The sequence below is a fragment of the Cnephaeus nilssonii genome (genome assembly GCF_951640355.1).
Source record: "Cnephaeus nilssonii genome assembly, chromosome: 21".
Classification (NCBI taxonomy): Eukaryota; Metazoa; Chordata; class Mammalia; order Chiroptera; family Vespertilionidae; genus Cnephaeus; species Cnephaeus nilssonii.
Genome location: NC_137092.1, coordinates 8,404,794 through 8,431,460, shown reverse-complemented (window position 1 = coordinate 8,431,460; position 26,667 = coordinate 8,404,794). Strand labels below are relative to the sequence as shown.

Sequence of the window (26,667 nt, the reverse complement as noted above, 5' to 3'; positions counted from 1 at the left end):
GCTGGATCTCCGGGTCTCTCTCACTCCTCTGGAATGCTTTCAGGCCTTTACGGCCCCCGCCCCCTCCTTTCTGCCGGGGCTGATCAAACACAGATGGCCCCACTGCAGAGCGGCCAGAGCCTTAACCACCTCCCGCCTAGGCTGCAGGCTCTGGGGAGAGGAGGAGAGGAAAACCCTGGGGCACAGCCTTTGGGCAGTCACCCAGGAGAAGGGGGCGCTGGGGAGGCCCCAGAGAAAACTCTATTCCCATGTTTCAGAAGGCCTCCAGCGCTGACATAAGAAATATCCTTCATTAATCTTTCCCAGCAAAAAAAACCGGCACGGGTTGTTTCCTGCCTTGGTCAGTGGAAGCTGGAAGCGGGAAGGGAGGCTGGAGGGGGAAGAGGTGGGAAAAGGGTACAGTGGTCGTCTGTATCATGGTCTTCCATAGCTCGTTGGCGCCACCTAGTGCTCAACACCAGGTATCGTCTCAGGATTAACAGGGAAACCAAGGCTTCGACTTCAACTTCTTGTGGAATTTTCCACACAGCAAGCCAAGCAGACTGAATTTATAGGTGTTTTCGTCATTAAATTGCCCGTTTCCCCACGGACTATCCAATTACTTATGGGGCTATGCCAGCCTCTCTCTTATTTAGCCTAAAGACGAGAATATAACAGATAAAAAAACAATTTGAAAACAAAACAAACAGGTCATTGAGAAGTCGGTAAATTCTTGATTAACTGGAAGCATGATTGACAGCAGAGTCTTTGTAGATGGCTTTCTTGGCCTGAATGCTTCAAGGTATATTCTCTTAACTGGGGAGTGTGCAGCAAGTTCACACGTTACATTCATTTATTCAGGGGAAAATCTGAAAAATATGTATATGCAGTCTCAATCAATATAAATGTATCATGACTTCCCTACTTATGGGAGAGGGCTACTGATCATTTGTTTCTCTTGGTTACGGTCCAAAAGGGTGTTTCTGAATGTGTCTCATTTCTAGATCCCCACTATGACTTCAGGAGCCCCAGATGAATGAATGGCCACTGGAGGGTTGACTGGGCCTGAAACTGGTGTCCAAAGGAGTCAACTGAATGTAGCATTTATTCAGACACCTACAGTGATCGATCCAGACAAACCTCCAATTCTTGATCCGGAGGAATTTTACTCCCTTTAGGAGGAAGGGAACTCTAATGACACGTGCTTCTTCTCTACAAGGACTTGGCTCCCCACCAGCTGCACGGAGGGGAAGGAGCACTCTGGTTGTGATTTTATTTTTAAATATATTTTATTGATTTTCCACAGAGAGGAAGGGAGAGAGATAGAGAGTTAGAAACATCAATGAGAGAGAAACATTGATCAGCTGCCTCCTGCACACTCCCCACCGGGTATGTACCCGCAACCACAGTACATGCCCTTGACCGGAATCAAACCTGGGACTCTTGAGTCCGCAGGCCAACGCTTTATCCACTGAGCCAAACCGGTTAGGGCTCTGGTTGTGATTCTTACTGGTATTTTCACTCTGCTGTGTTAAGTGTCAGGTGGAACTTGCTGTGTCAGAGGTTTCTGCTTCTTTGCAAGGGCCAGATCTCCAGTTAGGGCCCTGCAACTCCGTTCTTGGGAAAAGTCCCCTCCCAATGCCCACTCATTTCCGCTGTGGAGGTCTGTATGGAAGATGAATTTGTCTCTAATACATAATTTGTCTACTGATTCTCAGGTGTATTTAGGTATCCAAAGATGCCATTTGGTGACTCCCTTTGTATCCCTATGACAAAAGTGAAAAAGCCACATGAATCAGAAAATTTACCCATTTTATTGATGCATGGCAATTGCTCTACATTTTACCATATTATGTAGAAAATACTGAAAATACAAGCTACTTTGTAAAACCAAAGACAAACATTGAATCCAAAGATAAACTATGTTTTACACAATGGACCCTTTTCCCGTAGTTAGTATTAAATTTTAAATATCTATTTATTTTGTTAAAATGATTATTTTACATACTCCCTAAGTACATCTGCATTACAAACATAGCTCAGTAATTCTCAGAAACTGCTTCTAGAGGCTCATTGTCCAAGGGAGAGCACGACCAGAAAAGGGAGAAAGCAACGAAAGTTTAATCGCACACAATAACTAGCATATCAAATACACTGAATAAAGTTGGAATTCCATTGCAATATCAAGGATTCAAAGCAGAAACACTAACATTACATAGAATGCACATAGAATGTACTGCTACATGTAGTGAGATTATTTTCCAAGCTGAATCAAAACCACACATTATATAAAGTTACGCAACAAACAACCATGAAGACATGCTGCACCATCCATCAGTTAAAAACAAAATCAAAATAGGAAGCAGGCTTGGGCCATTCCTGTCACTGGGAGGCAACTTCATTCCCTAACTTAAACCACCCTAACCAGTGGGTTTTTGCATAATAATGCTGAATAAAACGCCCTGACTGTACTTGCCTGGCTGTGGGCCCTCAGGCTTACCCCCTCTCCTGGAGGATGGTGGATGGCAGACCGTCTGATGTGGAGTGCTTACTGGGGCTGGGAGCTGAGCACTGACCGCAGGATCACCGCCTGGGGGCTATTAAGAACTCCAGAGTGATCAGGTGTCTTGACTCGCCAAGAGTGGCTGCATTTAATTAACCCTTCCCCACTGCTCTCTCACCCGGAAGGGGAGAAGCCGGAAGTGCACTCCGGAGAGGGCCTAAAGCCTAAACCTGCTCGGAGGCCAGGCCACTCGGACGCACGCCAGCCGCTCAAGCCCCAGGGACAGGACCGAAAGCCACACGGAGCACAGATACATTCAGCAGACACAGGTGGGTTTTTACCTGGGTGAATCTGAAATGCCAATTGATAGACTGGCTGAAAAGCTCTAAAATCCCTAAAGCCGCACAATGCTAGTAAGGTGATGAAGGTAACAATATAAATCTTGGCATCGTCTTTTCCCGCATCTTTAAACGGTATCTAACCTACGGGACTGGGGGCAGGAGTGGAGTGTTTTGTGGTGGCTTTTCCTGCATCTTGTTTCTTACAAAAACAACAATCCCTATCCCTTGTAAAGAAAAGGAACAAAAAAGTTTCCATTAGAAACTAGCTCTGCCTTTGAAGCAAGAAACTCCGAGTGGGCTTGGCACAAAGGAGACACAGAGTCCACACACGCCGACCAGAACACTTAACGCACTAGTGACAGAAGCGATACTAACTGCTTGGGTATCTTGACCAGTAGAGCGCTGGACACACAACTTAAGAGAATGAAAACGCATAGAGAGCGCCGACACCTTCCCGGCAGGCTGTCCTGACTGCCCCTCCCGGAAGCCCAGACTCCTCACAAAGAAGAAACTCCAAACACCTTGACAGCTCCTCGGTGTTCCACCCCGAGCAGGGCTGGCTGCCCGGGCTCCATGAAATCCCCCATCTCCACCCTGCACCTCCCTACGCCATCTCCGCAAAGAACCCGTCCTAGACGTACCCCTCAACTGTCATTTTCAATTCAGATGGAACACTTCTGTGCCTTAGGGTTAACCTTCTTCCCCAAAATCTTTATGGGCAGGAACATCCCCATCCGCAGTACCCTCCATTTGACCCCGATCCATGCAGGAGCTGAGAGGACAAGGGCAGTTTCACAGTTGGAAGGGCCCCGAGAATATACAAGTTGGCAAAAAGGAACCTCAAAAGCCCAATGGCTTTGGTACTTTCCTAATATTCTCCGCTGCCACCAGTGGCACCACGAGACTCTTCGTAGTATGGGGACACGGGGAGCAATACACAGGCTCTTTGGTATAAACACATCTGTTATATGTTTTTCAACAAGCAAATATTTTACTAGGAATGTCAGCTATCTGCAGGAAGGACTACCACGTGGGAAAAGGGGGGGAATCTCATTCTCAAAGTGATTGCACATCCTTTTTGGAAAGAAGAAACGATGCATATTAAATACTGGCTTGACTCGCCTCACCTGCGCCGTGAATGCTCACAGGAGCAGGTGGCCGCGCAGTGGGGAGCCACGTGGGGACGTGCTTCTGAGAGAGCGAGGCTGAGGCGCCGCCGGGATGGGAAGGGGCAGAGGCGGCGGGAGAGGAGGAAAGCTGCTATTTGAAGGTTTCCGTGTCGGCAGGGAAACTGAGCACAATGCATGTACACAGCACAGCTACTAGTCCTGTTCCGATAAACCCGGTGAACAGCTCAGGGTCCACGGGGGCTTGCTGGTCCATCCTAAGGCAAGCTCACTGTAAACTCTAGAACCACTACATTATCATATAAGGCACTACAATAGGGGAGGGGCAGAGGGGGGAGGGAGGGACACACACTGAACAAGTCCTCACCAGACACACCTGTGCAAAAACAATTCCAACGGTCTCCTCTCCTGCAGGCGATGCCCTGCGCTTTCAGCACTACAGTAATATGCTCTAATAGAATCGCAATTAGTTCACATACATTCCAACAAGGATCAGTTCATTTTGGTTTAAATACAACGGAGACACCAATTCCATCTCCCGGGTAACACTGGAGGATCAGGTACACACGAAATACACAATTCAAGTGTAATCACTACACATTTGATTACAAATAACATCTTGGGAGAGCAGGAAAAATTGCTTATTATATTTTTCTAATCAATATGTACATATTTAATTATGCAAAATATTAAAACACCACCATTACAAAACTTCTAAAATATTTTTAAATTCAGTAATAAATTTTTAAAATATTTTTTGCAATTCCTACATGCACTTATTGTGTAAGTCTTAATCAGAGCATTCAGTCTGCTGCTGGCATACAAAGGAAGCTAGTCTAAAGTACAAAAGCTATACACGATGTTCTCATCTGGTCTCAGATTCTTTCGCTTTCTCCCCAAATCAATCACAGAGAACAGAAGGGAGAGGTGAGGGGAGGAGAGAGAGAGGTGGATTATTGAAAATACTTACTAATCTTTAGGCGAAGCTCATCAATGCCAGTAGCGCATACTACAAAGAGATTTTGCATATAATAAAACCACCACCACCATACAATAGCAACCACCTCAATGGCTTTTCCATAATAAAATGTGAGCTGAATCAGGACATTTTAAAAAATAATTTCAAAATAATGCACGGTGCTTCGTTTAAGAAGAACACCTGGGGCTTTGTGTTTTCATGGCAGGCATGGATTCTCGCGCTGTTACCAGCACACGGTGAGCGGCCTTTTGAGCACTACTTTGTAATACACACAGAGCAATGAGAGAATCCCAATAGTAATTCAGAGCAGTACACAACCAGTTATGCAGAAATAACAATTGCCCATTAAGTATAATGTGACATGAAAACAAAACTAAAACACTCTAAGTTTAAATATCTCACAGACAAAAGTAAAATTCTGAGGAGAAGTGCCTGATAGGAAAATAAGGACTTGTGAAAGCTACTCTTAAAACAGGCAATTAAGTCTTGGTTTTTAAACAAGCAAAAAGCAATGATTTTTTTTTTTTCTCACTAACAGACTCCAAGTCCTTCTATCGGCATTTTTCCTCTGACCAGTAACTACAACAAAACAAAGTTAAATAAAGAGGGGCTTCACTTGTTTTTAAAAGCATTTATAGAAACAAAAGTCCGAGAGAAAATATTTTTCCAAGGGTGACTTCAGAATGACCTCTCTCCCTTGGTCACTGCAGAAGATGGGCATCTGAATCTTCCAAATAGCAGACGGCTGTCGCAAAAATAAGGAATTAAAAACAGGCGGACTTGGGAGACTACAACAATGCAGTCAACACTGAGACAGGTTCCCCAGAGAAAAACCTTCGGTCAGTGGGCCCTGCAGAGCGAGGGGCTGGCTAAGGAGTTTCAGGAGAGAGTAGGGGAGGAGCTGAGCACAGCCCATTCTGCCATTCTGCAGAACTCGGGGCCAGAGAGGGCAGCCACGGCCCCTCCTCCCTCACGCTCACCAACTACAAGTAGGAATACTGGCTGATCTTGGTAGGACTCAGTGGGTATCCAGTGTAAATTGTTGAGCCTCGGGACGAGCCAATGTAGGACTGGGTGGCAAACTGGTGTTGGTACTGAGCAGGGGCCACACTGGCAGAGGTGAGGAGGCTGGGCCCCACACTGACAGGGACCTGGTGCACCAGAGTGCTGGGGTGGGTGGTATAGGCTGCAGCGTGCCTTGAGGAGCCCTGCGGGGAGAAGAGATGAGCAATGGAGCTGGTGGAGCCCAGGGCAGCAGCAGAGGTGGGGGCAGCGTACGTATACAGGTGAGGCTGGCTTGGCAAGTGAGCAGGGGCTGGGGCCAGGTGTGGGTGCCCCGTCGAGTGTATCGGGCTGCCATGCTGGAAGGCATAGGGGGCTTGGGAGAGCGGGGCCACAAACGCCTGCTGTCTGCGGGGGGCAGGGTTGCTGCTTCTCTCCTGCGAGGTTGGAGCTGACGATGACTGCTGGTTCTGGAAGGAGGAAGAAGGGAGTAAGGCATCTCGCAGTCACCCTGGGTCAGGGCACCGAAGGCCAAGCTGAGAGCTGAGGTTCTACCTTCCGCTGCCGCCGGGCTGCCAGGGCGCTGACCTCCAAGACGGCCTGCTGTCAGAAGGCAGCCGTCCAGCCCTCTGCCTCCTGGCAGCACATCCTAGCCCAGCCCAGATGGCAGCGCCTTGCTCTTAAGCATGACAGGAAGGGGGTCAGGCGTTCGGAAGGCTACCCACTCCTGCAAGTTAGTAACTGGTGGCTCAACTCACCCTAGTCTGGCGTCAGTGAGTCTGCATTTTTCCTAACCTTTCTTTCTTGCAATGCTTTCTTTTGTTCTCCTCTAAGTTCTTCATCTCCCTCGTAAATTGTGGAGCCTAAAACACACGCACTAACTCGAATTTACATTTGCACTTGCATGTGTGCGCTCTCTCTCACACGCATACACACACACACACACACACATGCAGTTACATCCTCATATGTACACTTTCTCACTACTAGGAGACATCACACAGGCACCAGAATTTGAGCTGAGGAAGAGTGACTGCAGATAGAATAGTGACCCCCTGTACCCTAGCAGAGGATCGGATGGGAGGAAAAGGCCCCAAATCCTGGGCTCACACAACATGTAGGACTAGAACCGGTGATAAGGTGGCCAGAAAGCTTTTCCCTGTCTGTTGCCTCAAGCAGTGTGAGGCTCATGTTATTTATGATCTGGGAGATGAAGCAAGAGAATCTGGTCTCAAAGCGTGTGGTGGTGCAGAACCAGACACGGACTAAAGCGCCTTAGGCTCCTTCTGCATTCCAGACATTTCTTATCTCCCAGGACAGACAGGACAGTCTGATGGAAACCCCGGGATGTGCATCCTGCACACACTTACACACGGATGCAGAGACAGCATGTGCGGATCTGACACGGGCCACAGAACACCACACAGTTAGACACAAAAGGAGCTTCATTGGGCTTTATTCAGCAGTCCAGCCAGAAGTGGGGTTGTCCAGAGAGTAACAACAGGGGGGCCCCCAACAGAAGCCAGCAGCCCCTGGCGCTTACCTGGCTGAGGTTGAGTGGCTGTGCCGCGCTGGTCCCCCCGCGCTGCGCTCGGTACCCGGTGGGGGTGATACAGCATCCAGAGGACTGCCCACTCACCGAGGCCACAGGCTTGGTCTTAGTGCTCAGGAGACCTAAGAGAGGGCAGGCCTTCATTAGGTATGAGGAGACACGGTTCGGAATCAGGGGCGGAGCCTCAGAGGGCATCACACAGCATAACCAGTCCACGTCAGTGTGAGGCTTGCAGGAGTTAAGGTGTCAGGTGTACACACTATATTTCCCTTTCCTTTCTGCCTTGCTCCAAAGCCCATGAAGGATCCTCACTTCCCTCGATATTCTCCAATCTCCTGATGTGCCACGTATTAACTGAAATATAAGCAAGACACAGTTCCTGTCCCAAGGAGCCTGGCTTTATGTAGGAAGGGAGTAAACAAGTGTAGAATGGACGTGAAGCTGAGTAAGACACTTGTAATAGGACAGCAGAGTATTAACAGGGTTGAAAGGAAGGCAAGGTTCTATCTTGTGGGCACTCACTGTCTTCAAATTCTAAGAAACTGCAGGGCAGCTGAATAAGCAAGTTCAACTTCCAGCACTTTGCGTCCTCCTGCCCGCCACTAGGAGGCTGGAGCAGTGATTCAGTGGCTGTGGAGCAGCCTACATTCTTGGCACCCAACCGTGACCAGAGCTCCTAATCTTCTCGCTCAGGGGCCTGGCATCGGGAAGGTCTGCCTTGTCTGCAGTGGACAGTGGTCTACACCTAACACGATACCCTCAGGTTAGAGGCAGCAACATAGTTCACTGTAAAACACGAATGCACACAAGTACGGCACAGAGAGCTATACTGACACCAGGAATGCACGCTCCCCTCCTTCAGGTTAAGTTTCCACTGGAAAACAGCTGCCTAGTCAAGGACTACGTACCCCGGGCCCCCTAGCTCTGGGTGGGGCCACGTGATTAGTTCTCACTATTTCTAGGGCTAAAGAGGTTAACACATGTGTGTGCCTTCCCCAAACTCTCTTCCTCTTTCTGGCTGGATGCTGAGGAGGCCAAGCTCTGGTCCCTAACTCGCCGCAGGCCTGCCAACCAGAAACACTTGTATGGGAAGTCATGTGGGGGAGAAGGAAACCTGTGTGTTGAGCCAGGGAACCCTGGGGCTTGGTACTGCAGTGAGCATTACCCAACGACTGAACCAAGAAGCCTACGCCCAGCATCTAACAGCAAAAAGGATGGAGGGATCATGCTGATAATAAAGCCCACGAAAGGACCGCTGCTATGACATTGGCAGAGAAAAGGACTAAAGTTCATATTGTTTTCCAAAAACACTTTTGCAGTCATTTCTAATATTACCAGTTCCTGTCCACTTCTGGGTTGTCAAAAGCAAATCACCTATAGCAAAACAACAACAACAAAACATTGCTAATTCTCCCTGCCACATACCATATGTCTTGTCAACTTTCTCCCATCAACAGTGAGTGTATTTGTGAGAATACAAATTCGTTTTTATATTAATCCAAGCAAAATAAACACAGGAAGATAAACTGACGGCCAAAATTAATTTCACAAGGAACTAGTTTCTGAATTAAGTAATCTTTAAGAAGATCTATGGCACGGTCTCCACCATCGGCACAGCAAAATGCTAAGGATACACACATCCAAGGAGAATTCAACTCCAGCTGGAGTCACTCACCCGAGGCCTGGGCTGCTACAGTGCAGTCACCAAGCTGAGTCTTCAGCGGAGGCACAATGATGGTGCGGGTGCCAGGGCCATCGCCCACGCCTCTGCCCGGCCCCTCCAGAAGGGGGCCGCTATTGCCCCGGAGAGCGCTCAGGTTCTCGGTGGAATACGGGCTGCTCAGGGAAGAGTCAGAGTCGGGAGAGTCGTTGACAGTGACGTAGCTGATGACATTGGACCTTGCCTTCAGGCCAGAGCTGAGGAGAAGAAAATACATGAGAATTCAACCTCCTTCTAGCAATGTTTCTTTGATGGTCTCTGGTCCTCCCAGGGTGACGATGATGATGATGCCGACAATGACAGTGACAATAGTGATAATAATAGCAGCAGCAAACTTCTGAGGGACTGTTCTCACACTCTACATACATCTCACTGAATACTTGGAACACTTCTACGAAGTAGCTACTATCATTCTTATTTTGAAGATGAGGAAACTAAGGCATAGGAAAATGAAGAAACTTGACCAAGGGCACACAGTGATCAGACAGGATTCAGACCCAGGACAGAATGACTCCAGAGTACACGCCTCTAACAACGATTCATGTTGCCTCAGCCATACCCATTCCCACTTGCCTGAAGCCAACAGTTTACGGCCAAGGGTAGCAGCCACCATTCACCCCTCTTACCTATTGGGCTTGTATTTGTTGTCCTCTTCCTCGTCGGTGTCACTGCGGATAGTGATGACACTCACAGGAGGGCTGGGAGTGTCTGGAATGATGATTGGCTGATGCTGATCTTGGACGGGGACGAGGGAGTTATAGGAAGATGTGGTTCGGAGGGGACTGCTCCCAACCAGGGAATAGACTTGAGAAGGCAGAACATCCAGAGAAGACCTGTAGGCCAAGGTCAGAAGAAAGACCATTCAGTTCTTGGCCTCAAAACTGTGTACATATTTTTCCCAAAACTCTCACCAATTTGCTCTACCTAATCATGAAGCCAATACACCTAACTATAAAAGTTCCAATAAAAATTAAACTAGCCACTTTAGCCAGGGTTTCCAGGGCCAAGCACACCAAAATACAACATAAATCTCATTTTTATATGCACTTTCCCCCAGGTTAACTTTCACTCTGTAAAGTGAGCAGAAGAAAATCAAATTGCAGCCTAAAGAAGGCCAGGGTCCCAGGTGGCAGCAGAGAGAAGGGATCAGCACAGCCAGGACCACCTGGTGCGCATGCCCAGAGGAGAGGGTAGCTCCTCCTCGGCCGGGCAGCACTCGCTGCCTCGTTCCAAAGTGTCCACACACAACACACTATGTGCGGGGCAACATCGCTCCCCAACGGGCCCCGCTGAACTCCCCGCTCCAACGAGACTTACTTAGAGGAGCCTGGAGCCGACTGCTTGTTCTTCTTCGAAGGCAGGGAACTGGACTGCTGTTGTCTGACGACATGGGCAACGCCAACATTCAGGGGCTGCGCAGTGGCCAGTGTCACGTGGCTGGTGAGCAAGGACGGCGGCTGCATGACAGTGCTGTACTGGCTGCCATGCGAGTGGGCACTCCTGCAGCCACGGGAAGAGATGGAGAAGAATGAATGCCCCAAGCAGACCAGGGCCAAGGAGCTATTAGCAGCAATTCAAACGACCCAAAGGAGCTGCATCTGATTGGTCGTGCAACACGCGCACCACAAGGCTGTAGGTTTTCACTGTAGGGTTCCTAATTGCTTCAGACTTCCTTTAAATCTGAAGTACATGATTCCTGAGCGTAGCACCGATTATTTTCCTGTATTCAAAGTCTGCTTAAAACGCCATCTCCTCGCCTGATATGGGTCCTCTTCTTGAAGGATTTCAAACAGAGATAAATCTCTCCTTTCTTTTCTCCCCAGTCCCCCCAACCACCAGGCGCCCCTGCCCTGGGGGCCCGGCCCCTGCACATCTCCCAGAGAGGAACGCAGGGCACTTGCCTCCAGTCTGCGAGCTGCTGGCCTCCGCCCATGGCCTCTGGGATCACTGCCGTGGGCTGGACAGAGTTGTGTAGAGCTACCCCAGGCAGCTGTTGCCAAGTGGAAGGCAGGAGAATCTGTTGGGTTCCTCCGGGCCAAGCCTGCTGCAAGGAAACACACAGAAAGATCCAGACTGGACTCATTCTTGGCTTTTTCTTTGTGTGTGTGTTTTTTTAGATGAAAGAAAAATTCACATCTTAAAAGAAGTCGCTTGTAGATTATTAACTTGCAGAGATTCAAAAAGAAAGACCAGAGGGGCTCAAGGTTATACGTCTTACGTTTAGGGAAAGAGGACACGCTGCTTTCTCTCGGCCACCTCCACAACCTGACCAGGCCCCTGGTTAAGAGACTCTAGAGCAAAGGAGTCTGGAAGTTCAGAGGTCGACTCTGGTTCAGTGCTGGAGTACCATTTGTGCAGAGATTTAAAGAATATCCCTAGAAAGTGTTAAGACAGCTCCCTTGAGATTCAAAATAGGAATTTAAATTTTGAGCGCCAATCGGATAAGACATCAGATCCATCAAACCCATAAAACAAAGGGAGAAGTGTTGCTTTTTAAAAAGGCAGTACTTGGAAAATGGAGCTAGATGTGGATGACCGAAGGCCAAAATCCTGTGGCAATCGAGTTGGTGCCAGCAAGAGAAAGCTGACTCGGTCATTTATGGCCATTTAGTAGAATTTTAAAATAAGGCAGTAAGTAAAATATTTATGAAACAGATGCAGAGAGCACCATATTTTGTTTTATAGTTACCTAAAACATATTGTTTTATGTATCATTTGTAGAAACATACTTCAACATAAAACTAATCACTACAAGAAAATACATAATTTCTCGTTTTTCACAAGCCATGTCACTTGAAATAGACAGCAATGGATATGTCGTCTGTACTTCTTACAAAAATTCTGGCATTTTCTAAAAAAAATACGAACAGATTTGAAAGTTTCCTTTTTAAACCTGAGTCTACAGTACATCACCTACAGTGCTCAGGTACATATGGTTCTATTTCTTGCATTTCAAACTGCAAGGCCATCAGACACTGTTTTAAAAATATTTCTGCAAGTAACACATCCACTTGTTACAAATACTGGTTCCAAACAAGAAGCCTTCAAAGCAGACAAACTGCAAACATGTCTGCTACCATAAGCAGAATTTAAAACAAAACAAAAAAATAAGAGAAGTATGTTAAGTCACACCATGCGTCTTTCCATAAGCCAACACCTGCACAAGACAAAGCATGTAGTTTAATACAAAGCAAGAAATAACATTCCAACGCGAGGCAGAAATCTGGCGTTCCAAGCGACGAAACTGTGTTGACAGAAGAAGAACAAAAATACGCGAAGCTTAGCAAACGGCCAGTGCGAACTTAAGCGAAGCAGGAGAAGTGTCAACCACATCCCAACCTCGGCACTAGAGGTGAGCAATCAAGACCAGTGGCTCGGATCAGTCCAGTTGGAAATAGATCTGGCTTCCTTACACTCGGGTGTTATGCTTACGATATAATTAATCTGGAGGCGAGAAAGGGCTTTTTAACCTGAAAACCAAACGAATTCCAACAACCAAAATAGGTTTTTGGAAGTGCTTTCACTCAGAGTCCTTGAGAAACAAGAGAACTTGACAGCCTCTCTGAAGGGCTGCAGAAGTATCAGGACTCCTGGTGTCAGCTAGGTTTTAAGTGCTTGTCTGCTTTTAAATTTCAAAGTAATAAAATGATGGACGTCCAATAAGTAATTCTAACTCTCCCAAACAACACTTCAAAAAAATCACTCTTCAAGTTACAAATCCTGAAATACTCCTCAAAGTCCTGTTTGTATGTTCTTCCTCTCTCAGCTGTATTTAATAAGTTTTCCTCAGAATTCTTAGGAACAAATCCTGTATCTGCATAAAATTTTTGATCCATATTTTCACCTTTGTATAAAGACTTATTTGTAAAATAATTTATCCATAAACCCCTAAAAATGAGTTCACCTTCAATTTCAATCAACAAATACGATCTACAGTGATTCTAAGGCAGTATCTTTCAATGGAAGATATAAGCTGCCACTGATCATGAGTGGCAAAAAGACTTATCTTCATGGCCCACAGAGGAAAGTTAATAGCAACAGATGAAGCAATAAATTGAGAGCATCTTAAACATGTCTACAGCACCAAAGTTTTAGAAGCTTAAAACAGCAAATAAAGAAGGATGCTAACTTGCAAGCAGTTCAGATTTTGGCCACCTGGGTGCCTGCAGCAGAGCCATACTAATGGCCATTTCTTCCCTTCTCAAGGAGCAGAGGTCAAGGACTGGGCAGAAGACAGAGGGTGCTGGGGCGCTTCTGAGCTACACCAAGAGCTTTTCCCACACTAGGCTGGCAAAGAGTCAGGGCCTGGCTCCTGACAGAGCCACGCGGCACCCCAAAGTCAAACAGCATCTCAGCAAATGTTGGGGAGGAAAACAATGAGACATTAAAGATGCAGCAAGAACACAGCCACAAGATGGCACATGCTTCCATGCCCTCTGCAAAGACCAAGTTGAAAATGTTTTTGAAAAATGAGACAACAGAACAAAAACGAAAAAATAAAAAAGAAAGAAACCAAAGAAAAAAAAACTCCGTTAGTAACAAGTGAGGGAATTACCAGTACAGCAGCGGTCTGTTCAACCAGCGCCGGCCGGCCGGCTGCGCAGCTCAGGGTAAAGGGCACCGCATACTGCGGTGTGATGGTGGCTACTTGAGGGTGGAGAGTTGCTACCATTAGTGGTGTACAGCTTCCCTGAAACGTAGATTAGGCAGGTGAGTGAAACAAACACGGAGGCAGGTTATCTGGATTCAGAAGGGCTCTCATTCCCCCCAAGTTATTACCAAGAATAAGCAGTAATTCATTTCCTATCACCTGGAACGCATATACCAAACACAACTTTCCCCTTCAACTCTGCACAGCAGGGGCCCACTGGGTCAAAGGTCAATGGCCTAAAGCAAAAAAAGTATAGGCATCCTTCTTGGGCCAGATTCAGAGGGTCAGTTCTACAAAACTCAGTTCAAAAAGGGGGTGTGTTAAGAAGTCCTACTCACGAATTAGGGGGCTGGGGTTTCAGAATTGCCCATGTGTCATGGGCCATAAACATTTACACACAGAATGGAAAAGATGTATACTATTGTCGCTTGTATGAATACTAAGATTTTCTTGACCTCTTAGTTGTGAGTTCCGGGGCAGGTATAAAAACTCCAAGCTCTACAGGCCCGCGAGGCACAGGGAATAAAGGCATGTGATGCCTGAAGAGGCGTCTCATATATCCAGCCTCTCTCTCAACGGTGGTGAAATTCTGAAAGAGGGACCCAAAGAGGACACTAGGGAGCAAAAGGGGAGCCTTTCCTTTTTAGAATCACACTGTGGTTACACGTGGACTGACCTGTAAAAGCGCCCACGTAAGAAATTAACTTCATCTCACAGAATGAGAGTATATTTACTCAAAAGGCAATGTCTCCAAGTCTGGCCATTTGTCCCTGCAAGTCTAAGGCAGACGCTGGCAGAGGTGGGACGAGTACACTGTTCCATTGTAGATGTTTCGCTTTAAGTCCACTGAATCATGGCCAAGAAAGATCTTACACTCAAAGCAAACACCGTTTTCTAGGACAAAATACCTGATTCTCAACAGTGCTTCAGCGACACGGATGCACGCGGCTCTGGCTCTTACCTGCGTGAGCACGCCCGACGGGATCTGCAGTGGCTGAGCCGCTGGCGCCTGGGGGACAATCGGCACAGCGTTATCCATCCTCACAGGGAACCCAGAATGCTTTGTCGTTGCCTGTAGTCCAGCTGCAGAAAACAGCATCACAGTTAAACTGCTTTGCAAGGTCTGGGGCTACTGTTTGCTTACTGGGAGGGGGGGTGGGTTGTTTTTAGCTTTTCTGTTCGAATAATCTGCCACTTAAGTTTTAGTTCTAGACACTTAAGACAAAGTAGTTTCACTGAAGTCTGGGAAATTAAGAAAAAGGAGACATGGTCCCTTCAGGTAGGATTAATGAAAAGATGTCTGATACATGGAGGGCTGATTTAAGGGAATTCTGAAATATTTTTTATCCTACAAAACTTAAAGCATAACACCCATCCCATTCTCATGAACAAAAAGTATAGGAAAAAAAAAATACCCTTCACTTAGTAAATCACACCCAACTTTTAATCCACTAGGGGAAAAAAACGTGTTTTTAAAATGTAATCAATTAAAAAGCATAGACTTAAATATATATTATAACTTTGGGTTAAATTAGATAAGAAAATATTATGAGAAGCTCAATAATTTATCAAGTAAATTACCCTTTTGTTCAGAGTATTTTAGGGGATGTTTTACTCCACTCCTCAAAACAACCACCTGGTTCACAAATTAGTTAAATCTTTTTTCTTTAACCAATGTGTGAATTAAATTATGCCCAAGATAAAAATACTTAAAAGGTAGACATGTTGGTTTACAGAAACCCTTTTTTTCTACTATTTTAGAAATTTGCTCTTGTCACTGACAGATTTCTAACAAGGCCCTTTTGTAGCTTGGACAGCTAGAAAAATCAAGAACTTTGAGGTGCCTTTAAAACCATGTCTCACTTATCTTTTTATTCATCACGCTCTGGGCACAAATGCTGAATAAATGTTCCCTACAAACAGGAGTATCTCATTCTGGAGAAAAGAGGGGCTCAAGATGGTCGCCCTTTGCCGAGTTGAGAGAGAGCCGTCACAGTTTCTTTTAAACCTACACTCTCAAAACTGTCAGTGTAGGGAACTTAGTTTCTGTTAGGCCTCTAACTCACCATTGCCTTCAGTTTTGTTAAGAATGCAAACATTTTAATTATATACTCCATCAGTGATATTTTTTAAACTATCACCAATTAATTTCTCTCAATATTACTATGGAGGTAGCCAATGAGCATAACTCATAAACTCTAATACTGCTGCTTACAGCAAGTTGCGTTGGATTTCATTTCAGTAATTTCCAACTAATTTAGTAACAAACCGTCATAGAGAAAAACATAAACACAACATACAAGTAAGAGGGACTAGCAAAAATCGTAATTAAAACACTCTAATAACTTTTTTTAAAAGGACACACGGCTGATGACAAAACAATGTTATTGTAATAGCCTCCTACAAATTAGTAGACAGTAAGGAGGCAAAACTCAGGAAGAAATGATCACTACAGAAGCTCAACTATGTGTTCCAGGATGATGAAGTAAAAGGGGACAAAAAACTGCAGAATGAAAGTTTCCACTGAGCAAAAGGTACATCTATTTTGGTCAACTAGAGTAGAATAGAAAGTAGTATTTATAGTACTGACCTACAACTGTGACTCTACTATTGCAATAGTAACTTAGGCTAAGCCACAGCAGTCAAGCTAGTTTCAGGAAACCCCAAGTGGAAACAAAGAAGTTAATAAAAGGCAACACTTTTGGAAGGTTCTTCCCTGAACTAAGAAGGATTAATATTTTGTGTTTTATTTCTGTGGAACACAGCCCTTTAAATAAAAAACCATGGAAGTCTGGAAAGAAGAGTAGAACTGTCTAATGCCTGAGGGTCCATTTCTCCTCTGAGTATGGGCATTTTGCAAAAGAGCAGATGGTGAAGGAAAAGTAGACAGCCTGGAATAAATAGAACTGCCGGGCAGAAACCAGCACATGGCTGTGGCTGGCAAATCAACTGTTGTCTCTCTACAGCTATTTGAGTTTAAATACTGAGAGGTTGTATAGAATAAGTAGAGTCCTGGTGCATGACATTCGTGCACTGGGTGGGGGCGGGGGTCCCTCAGCCCAGCCTGTGCCCTCTCGCAGTCTGGGACCCCTCGCTCCTTACTGCCTGCCTGCAGCAGAGGTGGGAGAGGCTCCATGAGCCAGCTGAGCAGCACTCCCCCTGTGGGAGTGCACTGACCACCAGGAGGCAGCTCCTGTGTTGAGCGTCTGCCCCCTCATGGTCAGTGTGGGTCATAGCGACTGGTCTTCCACCTTCTGTTGATTTGCATATTAGGGTTTTATTATATAGGATACCGCAAAACACATAGGCTATGAACCCCACCGCCTGGGTTCAAAGTGTGGTTCTACCACTGACTAGTTAGTAAAAATTGGGCAGCTGAGGGAATCATGATCAACTTTCTCATCTATATGATGTACCCACTTCCTAGGGTTGATGGTGAGAATGAATTAGTACACAGAAAAGCATTCAGAATACTAACTGGCATGTAGTAATACATTTCAGCTTTCAACATCACCATTACCTTAATTTAAAAACTCCCTTTCATTTGGAGATTTTAAAATGTGCTCTACCTACTCCTCGGGTGATTTAGACTTCCTAAACAGGAAAAACTTCTCCAGAGCTTACACTTACTTAATTATATCAAAAGTGGTTATACTGCTTTAGCCCTGTACCTCTTTGGTTGACATTTTGTTTTGTTAAAGGGACTAAAAAGGTTGTGTACCTCATCTCTTAACTATTATCTGAGAAGAAGCAAAAAAGCTGGGAGTCCCACATTGGAAAGTTGTTCCAATGAAACTCAACCTGGAAAAGGTGAGGGGGCGGGGAGTGGCTATTTGCTAAATTCAGTAGCGGAACCACTCAACATATAACCACCCAAAGGACAGAATGTACTATGATGAGGCAGACGCAGAAAATAATTTGGTAAGTGAGGCTAGATTTGCATTTACGGGTTTTGAATCTGCTCCTCCGCTTTCCCTGGGGTCTCTCCCCAGTTTACATCACTATCGCTCTCCTCTCCTCCCGGGAATCTCTCAGTCTCCCCTAGCCCCTCTTTTCCTTCTGCTTGCTCCGACTCTGTCAGAAACCAAACAAACAAAGAGGTCACAGTCAGTAAGTAACTGAAGTAAAAAGATAACAGTGCTACCTGCTTCTATGGGAAGTGCTATGAGAAGCCCAAATCCCGGCTTACTCCCACAGGGTACTCACACTGACTTTCTAACGGGAAAGTCACAGTGTGTGTCGTCGGGAAACATCCTTAAAAAAACCTAACCTTTTCGTCCCAGCCTGTTTGATTAAGCGTCAGCCCGTGGAATGAAGGGTCCCAGGTTCGATTCCTGATCAAGGGCATGTGCCTCGGTTGCAGGTTCATCCCCAGCCCCAGTCAGGGTGGGTGTGGGAGGCAGCCAATCTATGTGTCTCTCTCACATCAATGTTTCTCTCCCCTCACCTCACTTCCTCCCCTCCACTCTCTCTCTAAAAAAAAAAATCAATGGAAAAAATATCCTCAGGTGAGGCTTTAAAACAATTTTTTAAAATTTAACCTTTTAAATAGCTTGCTAGATCAATAAGCACATTTCCCATATTTCAGAAAAAAGGAACTGAACAGACTGAACAACAAGGAGAAAATGAGAAAGGATGGGAATATGAAAATTACAATCTTATTGCAACACCAGGGGGATTAGAGTACCGTCTTCAGCTATTTTGTTCCTCTGTTGAAGGAGTTTGTAGGAACAATAGGACTCATGAGCTGAAGCAGATAATCTTAATGCCTTCCCCATACAAGCACCTCAGCTTGTAGAATTTTCCAGTGCAATAAATAACCATCTTTATTTCTAAATGTAACTTAAGAGGTCTCCATATTCTTAAACATGATTTTTACACTTTATAATGAAATTACCTCTTATTTGGAACACTATAATTTTATTTTATATGGAATGATATAGGAAATAAGATTCAATATATAGCAACTGTGTTTACAACAATTTTTTTCAAGATTATAAATTCTGCATATTGAGATACAGGCTTGTCACAAGATATATGACATTGATATTGGGCCTCAATGGACAAGAAAACTGAAATCAGGCAATTCAAATAAGAAAACATTAATTGGACTCCTGTCATGTGTCAGATAGTACCCAATTAGATAAAAATAAAAAAAGGGTAAATCCACTTTGTTAATTTTAGTTATCTTCATAATCAGAGATAGTTAAAACTTGTCAAAGATCAAAACTAAAAAGGGTCTGCCTAAAGCAGGAAAGTCTGACATAAGACCATATGGACAGGCGTGTCCCCACTTACTTTGAAAAGCAGGTGGACATACTATAAAGGTTTGTTGGAATGGATCTGTCTGAGTGCAAATCTGGGTGGTTCCAGGCTGCAAGGAAACGCCCTGCTGGGCCACTCCAGGCACTGGGGCTGCAGACGACGGGTACAGAGCCGACTGGTAGTTCAGCAGTGAGACATCCGAGTTAGCCAGAGACAGAGTAGCAGCTGCTGCAGTGGAGCTGGAAGCTAAAACACTGGCCTAAAAACAAAAGGATTATAGTTGTACACTGGTACAGAGAGAGCAATATTTTTATACACAGGGAATCTAACCAGAAAAACTTCAAGTGTTAAAATGTAATGCTGTCTTTGAAAGAAATCTCTGCTTAAGAAATGTTCCCAGTCTCTATATTAAGACATGTTATAAGGTTGAATAAGAGCACAAAGAAGAAAAAATGGGCTCTGGCCTGGGGGTTCAGTTGATTGGAGCATCGTCCTATGCACCAAAAGGTTTCAGGTTTGACTTGCCATCAGGGCACATACCTAGGTTCTGGGTTTGATCCCTGGTAGGGGTGTGTATGGGAGGCAACTGATCGGTGTCTCTTTCTCTCTCTCTCCCCATTCCTCTCTCTCTAAAATCAATAAACATATACTCCTGTGAGGATAAAAAAAAAAAGCATAAAAAATGGTCCTGTACTGGTTGAGGTTATATAAACCCCTTTCCCCCCTTTCTATGCAAAATGTTGCAGGATTCCACCCAATCTCATTTAAAAATAGACCTAGATAAGAAATCAGAAAGCTTACATGCAAAACCACTCTTAAAGTTAATTATTGGAGGGACCCAACTGAACTCAGAAGCAGAAAGTAGATTGGTGGTTGCTAGGGCAGAGCAGGGACAGGAAGGGGAGAGTGGGTGAAGATGGTCAAAGGGGACAATCTTACACTGAATAGATGAGTAAGTTCCGGGACTCTAATTCAGCATATAAAAAATTATTGGAAACACCCTTCAATACATGTAATGAGACATATAAAATCCTTCTAACAGAGTCATTTGGCTGAAGTTAGTACAACTAACAGCAATAAGGAGTACAATAGTCAGGCTGCATTTATTTGACAACTAGTAGCCCCTTGCAGGAAGATTCCTCCAATAGGGCTTCCTGCTGCGCTCTCCCCCACCCCACCTGCTTGCCTCCCTTCTCCGCCAGTCCCGCCTGCTTGCTTCTTCGCAGCTTCGCTCCCTTCTGCAGCGCTTGGCTTCTTCCTACACTGTCTTGATATGCAAATTAACCGTCATCTTGGTTGGGTTAATTTGCATACTCACCCTGATTGGGTGGTGGGCGTGGTTTAGGGCGTAGCGAAGGTGCTGTCAATTTGCATATTACTCTTTTATTAGGTAGGATGCTAAGTCTGAGGGCACAGATAAGGTCTTTATATTTAACTTCTGTCAGCACATGACTGATAGGTATTATCAGTCTACCCTGTCTAGCATCACCTTTGCCAAGTAGAAAATTCTTAAGCAGCAATAAGACCACCAAAGCCAAGACTGATTTCTTTACTTCAACCTGTATTCTTACCAGTTTCTATCCCACTTAAGTTTGAGTTTCCAAAAGCATTTACCTGATTGTGCACTGTATTAAGCTGGTTGCTGAAGCTCATGGTTAGGTTTGTGCTTGTATTTGGGGCCACGTGCGTCGTGAAGGGACTCTTGATCTGACTCACTGTATCATACATGTGAACCCTCCGCTTGCAGATCTCCATGTTCTGAAAACAAGACTTAACACTAAAAAAAGAGATGAAAGGTTCATTGAAATGAATGCTGAGATTTAAACAGATGAAAATAACTCAAGATGAATATAGATCAACGTCCCCCATCCCGCTCCCCCCAAGTATTTTCAGATCAAATGAATAAGAGTTTTTATAACCATAGGGAAACACACATATCTGATTTTTAAATGCATAATTTTTCAATGAGAAAGAAAAGCATCAGTGAGCCAAATACGTAAGCCCCAAAGCTGCTGCTCACGTGATATTTCCAATTACCTATGGTAACACAACAGATGAGACATCATGGTAAAATGCCCCAAACCATACCATACTCACTGATTGCTATGTGGAAAATCCAGAAGGTGAGTCATTGTTACAAACTGATGGTTAAGAGTTTTCAGAGGAGTAATTCTCTTGTCTGCATCAATTGTTAGCATTTTTTTTAACAGATCAATGTATTCTCTGCGATCCGCCTTCTCTGCCAACATGTCTGTTCCTTCTAAGTCTGTGGACATGTTCACCTTCCCAGGAAAATTAAGAAACATTATGCTTTGTTACTTAATCTTTAATGCTGCCACTAATTATCTGCTTTCTCTCCAAACTATATACAGTACTCAAAAATTTTTGAGGAAATTATTTTTATTAGACTAATCACTTTCATAGGTGGAAGTTCTTCTTATTCTAAATAAAATCTTCAATTTGGTAGAGTATGTTGGTAGAATAAAGCTAACTAATTTTCTGTTCATTCAAAATCTGAATCAAACAAGTTAAGCAAAAATGACTATTATTACTTAAATATAAGTTTCTATTGTTAAAAAGATTAAATGACATAAGTATAAAGTGTTTAACTAGAGTTTGGGACATAATAATACTCAATAAATGTTAGCTCTTAAGTATAGGGTGTCCCCCCAAAAAATGTACAGACTTTAACAGCTGATAGCTCAGTTGATGTTTTTTTTTTTCTTTTCACATTTAACCCATTGGAATTATCAATTATTCAAAGCATGTATACATTTCTTGGGGACATCCTGTATTTATTTAGTAGAGAAAATGGACAAGAAAGAAACTTTCACAAACAATATATCAAAATACTGACAATGCCCTGGCTGGTGTCACTCAGTTGTTTGGGCATTGACCATGCACCGAAAAATTGCCAGTTTGATTCCCAGTCAGGGCACATGCCTGGGTTTTGGGCTCGATCCCTGGTGGGGGGTGGGGAGGGCGATGCAGGAGGCAGCTGATCAATGTTTCACTCTCACATCGATGTTTCTCTTTCTCTCTCTCTAAAAATCAATAAAATATCTTTTTAAAAATGCTGACATGTAGTAAAACCAGTTTAACAAAAGCAAGGAAGAAATATATGAAAGTATCCTTTGTTATGATTCAAATGTTATTTTATTACATGGCAAACTATCAGTGCATTTTTTTCTGTGAAAAATGAAGACATATACTAAAAGATAACAGATTATTTCAGCCTTCAATATAACCAACAGAAGTATATCTCTGAACAGAGATATGTAAATGCCTGGCTTTCTGAAAGATACTATACTCACCTGTGCCATGTCATCTAAACAATTAAAAATGTACTTTCGAGCTTCTTTTGATTTGATTCCAGTTTCCAATTCATGTTCTTCAGGTGTCTATAAAATACAGATTTTTTTAAAAATTCCATTTTTATATTATTTCCACATTTTATTCTATTAAAAGCCAGAATACAAAGAAACAAGTGTCGTCTCCTTGCCAACCAGAGATGACAACCATGAAAGTAATTTGCAACTAGAAAACCTTCCAGTGCAGAGATGTGGCCTTGATATGAAGCCACCTTTTCCACAAAGTAAATGTGCAAGCAACGATGAAGCCCCGTTCCTGAAGAATGTCAGATAAGATGGGGCATTTCCATTTTTCTCTTACAGCTACCTTCAAATGAGATGATATTTCAAATGCTAACTATTCAAAGACCCAGGTAGAGAGTCGCAGGGTTAATCAAATTATTCAGGGATCTCTCAAGTTAAAAGAACAGGCTCTGATGTAAAAAGCAGGTATTTGTTTAAATAAAATATAGAAGGACTTACTGTGGGCAGTTAGGAAATTATGTTGTTTTGTCATATTTATTGAGAATCCTCTAAAAAATAGTCATAATTAATTACTCTAGTTTTATAAGACTTAATGGTGAATACATACTCTCCCTTTCTCAACTGCGGGTTCAAATATTCAAAATAACCTCGCCAACTGAACTAGCATTTAAAGCTTTGTTTTTTAATTAAGGGTAAGGGTACAATAAAATAATTTTTCAAAGTATTCCCTCCTGCAAACGTATATTCACCTCTACCCCTTTTTCCTCCTCCACCTCAAGAATACACTTTGATAACCAACCAGAAAAAGTGATGCAACCTTAAAAATAAAAGTAAACTTTGAATTTGAAGTTGAGAGTGAGAAGTACAGGTGTGGGTACTAGCAGGGGAGACTGACCTTGAGCCTCCACAGTGGGTACCCCAGATTAGGGTCTCTGTTGAAAAACCTGGTGGTTTTGGTCCCGGCACTGAGAAGATATTCAGCTGGCAGACCTTGTGTTTGTGAAATGTAACGAATCTGCAACATCAAAACATTGATTTGGGATGAAAAGGAAGATTTTAAAGAACTTTTACACTTAAAACACTATTAGCTCTAGGCAAAAAAAAAAAAAAAAGCTATTGTAAAGAAATTAACTCGTTGACAAATACAAATGAAATTTATCTATAAAGACAAATATATAAGCTAATGCACTCAGAAGTCATTCCCAAACATGTATTCAGAAACTTCCTTGTTACTGTATCTGTGATTTACAAGGAAACCTCAGTTTCAAATATTTGTGTGTAATCTCTTGCTTTTTTGTCAAGTGCTGATACAAAGTTCAGAAAACTTTAGGAAATATTTTCTAGGACAGAACAGAATGGTTTTCAAGAAATTATACTTCATGGATTACCAAGGATTTTTTGGTTTTGTTTTTTGATACACTATCAAATTAAAATGATTAGGACAAATTTCTATAAACCTCTTTCTTCCTTGGCTACGCTAGCTCCTGGTCAACTGCCCGACTCTAAAATGTCACAGAGCTTATTTCTTGTACCAGAAACTCAAGCACTTAATTTAGCTTCTCTATAAGTACTGGGTTCATACATTCAACATTTATTGAACACCTACTACGAACTAGGCCAGCAATTCTCAAATGTGATCTGGGGACTCCCATGGGGTCTGACCCCAAGACCCTTTGAGGGGAGGGGTGAAGTAAAAAAATTATTTTCATAATAATACTAAGAAGTTATTTGCCTTTTCATTCTCTTCTCATGGGTGCACAGTAGAAATTTCCAGAGGTGATGGGTGATGTCATTGCTCTGATGGCTAATGAAATGTATGTGTATTTGTATATGTTTGTTTTATGAATTTCCCAACTTAACTGTTCACACTTCTGGTTGTTTCTCCCAATCCAGGAAAGCGATAGAAGAGGCAATTTGCTTCTCTCCCTACTAAGAGCAATACAAAAAGCAATTCTTTTTCTTTTTTCTTTCTTTCTTTTTTTTAGAAATTTTGTATTCAGGAACTCTCTTTTTAAAAAAATATATATATTTCTTTATTGATTTCAGAAAGGAAGGTAGAGGGAGAGAGAGACAGAAACATCAATGATGAGAGAGAATCATTGATCGGCTGCCTCCTGCACGCCTCCTACTGGGCATGTGCCCTTGGCCAGAATCGAACCTGGGGCCCTTCAGTCCTCAGGCCAACACTCTATCCACTGAGCCAAACTGGTTAGGGCGAGAGGCAATTCTTTTCATCACCCCATCTCCATATATGAATGGCTATACTTAAGATAAAATTAGAGAAAAACTTGTAAGCAAGGAAATAAATCTTACTTCCTATCTATCCCTCTCTCCCCTCCCCCCATCTTCAGTTGTAAATACTAATTCAGTATACACTATATAAATAAAGCTCTTTAGGGTCCTCACCAATTTTTAAGAGTATAAAGCACAGGTAAGCCAACTATGACCTACAGGCGAAATCTGGAATGCTTATCTATCCTGAGACAATTTTAGACAACAGCAGGAAATTACCCTGAAACTGTGAAAACCAAAACACAGCATTAGCAAAATAGAAAACTTTTTAAATGTGAATAAAAAAGTTTAAATGGAAACTTCTTTTGCATGTAAGAGGTAAAATATTTTTTTAAATACAGAATAAAATCTGTACAATGAAATACTATGCAGACATTTAAAATGATAGGGTAGACGTATACTTGTTAACATGTATAGTTTGCAATACACTAAATAGAAAAAGCAGATTACAAATTAAATGTAATCTCTTTTTCTTTTAAATTACTACATTTCACTGGTTCTAAGAGACATATTTTTTGATATTCACATCTTTGAAATCAGGATATGTCTTACAGCTGATAATGTCATGGTTTAATTGGCAGCATTTTTTCTTAGAGGTACAGAAAAACGGTGCATCTTTTAATCAGTGGTGTTGTAGATTTGAGCATCTTAATCAGTGGTGTTGTAGATGTGATGAAATACTGTATGTATGTTCCTCTATGTCCATAAATTTATACTTGGAACATAACTATATATAGCATATATTCATTCATTCTTTCAATAAGTATTTATTGCGCCGGGCAGTGGTGATTTTAAAAATAGATATGGTTCCTGCTCTCATAGACCTTGCAGTCTAGTGAGGAAGACAGACGATGAATGCATAATTCAAATCGGAATAAGTAGGCTTCCATAAAAATACTTAAAAAAGGAACCTGACCTAGACTGGGGACTGGAGAGGAAAAGCTCCTTGAGGAAGTGACACTCGAGCTGATAAATGACGAGACACTGACCGGATGAAATGGATGGCTGGTGGGGAAGCTCCAGACTGAGAACAGTATGTGCAAGGGCTGGTGTGGAAGGAAGCGGTGCTGACATGATGCCAAGAGGGCTGAAGTATGAAAAGCAAGAAGAAACAGTGTAAGACCCATCGAGAGAGAGACCAGAAGGGCCAGGACAACCCAGGCAGGGGCTCAGAGGTCGTATGAAGGACTTAGCCCTTTATTCTAAAAGTGATGGGAGGCCACTGAAGAGCCGGGGAGTGGAATGATCAAATTTGTGTTTTAAAAGAAATCTCTCTGGAAAATAGACTGAAGGGAGGCCGGAATAAATAGCGGAGATGAGTACATGGTAGCCCAGGTCCATGAGTAAGACAGCCTGGACTAGAGAGTAGCAGTGGAGAAAAAGACGTATATTCAAGAGGCATGAGGGCATCAATGGTCAGAAGATACACTGATTCATGCACACACACATAGCAAACTACAGCTTTTCTCTTTACAGAATTTATCTTAATTGTAGCATAAAATTATTTGTATGCTTATTTACTTCATCTCTGTTTCCCATACCAAACTATAGCCTCCAGGCAAGGACTCTGGTTTATTCAGCATGGCATCCCCAGTGCCCGGAGTACCTGACACAAAGTCGGTACTCAGTAAACACATGATGAAAATTAACAAATTATATACATATACCAAAAAAGGTAAAATATAACCAAAACTTAAAAAGGTTACCTCTGAGGGGTAGAACAATTGGAGGTTCAAATTTTTGTCTCTTGGCTCACTGCATCTTTTTTACTTTTCTACAGTGATGCACTTATGGAATTAAAACATCTAAAATTTTTAATATTATCCAGATACTACTTTTCACATAGCTTAAAATAAAGCAACAACAAAAGCTCCATATCTATGTAAACAGAAAGTATTATCATTTGTTAATTTTAAACAAT

The 26,667-nt window shown here is 43.3% G+C and overlaps 1 protein-coding gene across 3 annotated transcripts in view; it reads right to left on the bottom strand.

Annotated features, from left to right (window-relative positions):
- Nucleotides 1–1,774: 1,774 nt before the first annotated feature.
- The window catches only part of HIPK1 (homeodomain interacting protein kinase 1), a 45,721-nt gene continuing 20,828 nt past the window's right edge, over nt 1,775–26,667 (bottom strand). For 2 of the 3 annotated variants that reach the window (XM_079760478.1, XM_079760476.1), the window contains exons 4-16: nt 23,350–23,469; nt 22,434–22,520; nt 21,217–21,401; nt 20,734–20,896; nt 19,153–19,378; nt 14,816–14,937; nt 13,759–13,893; nt 11,105–11,247; nt 10,521–10,703; nt 9,830–10,036; nt 9,159–9,400; nt 7,475–7,605; nt 1,775–6,401 (exon numbers count right to left, since the gene is read on the bottom strand). In XM_079760478.1, coding sequence (XP_079616604.1) covers nt 5,913–6,401; nt 7,475–7,605; nt 9,159–9,400; nt 9,830–10,036; nt 10,521–10,703; nt 11,105–11,247; nt 13,759–13,893; nt 14,816–14,937; nt 19,153–19,378; nt 20,734–20,896; nt 21,217–21,401; nt 22,434–22,520; nt 23,350–23,469 — 2,433 coding nt within the window. In that variant the 3' untranslated portion in view covers nt 1,775–5,912. The remainder of the gene's footprint in view (nt 6,402–7,474; nt 7,606–9,158; nt 9,401–9,829; nt 10,037–10,520; nt 10,704–11,104; nt 11,248–13,758; nt 13,894–14,815; nt 14,938–19,152; nt 19,379–20,733; nt 20,897–21,216; nt 21,402–22,433; nt 22,521–23,349; nt 23,470–26,667) is intronic. The other variant, XM_079760477.1, reaches the window with a different exon arrangement.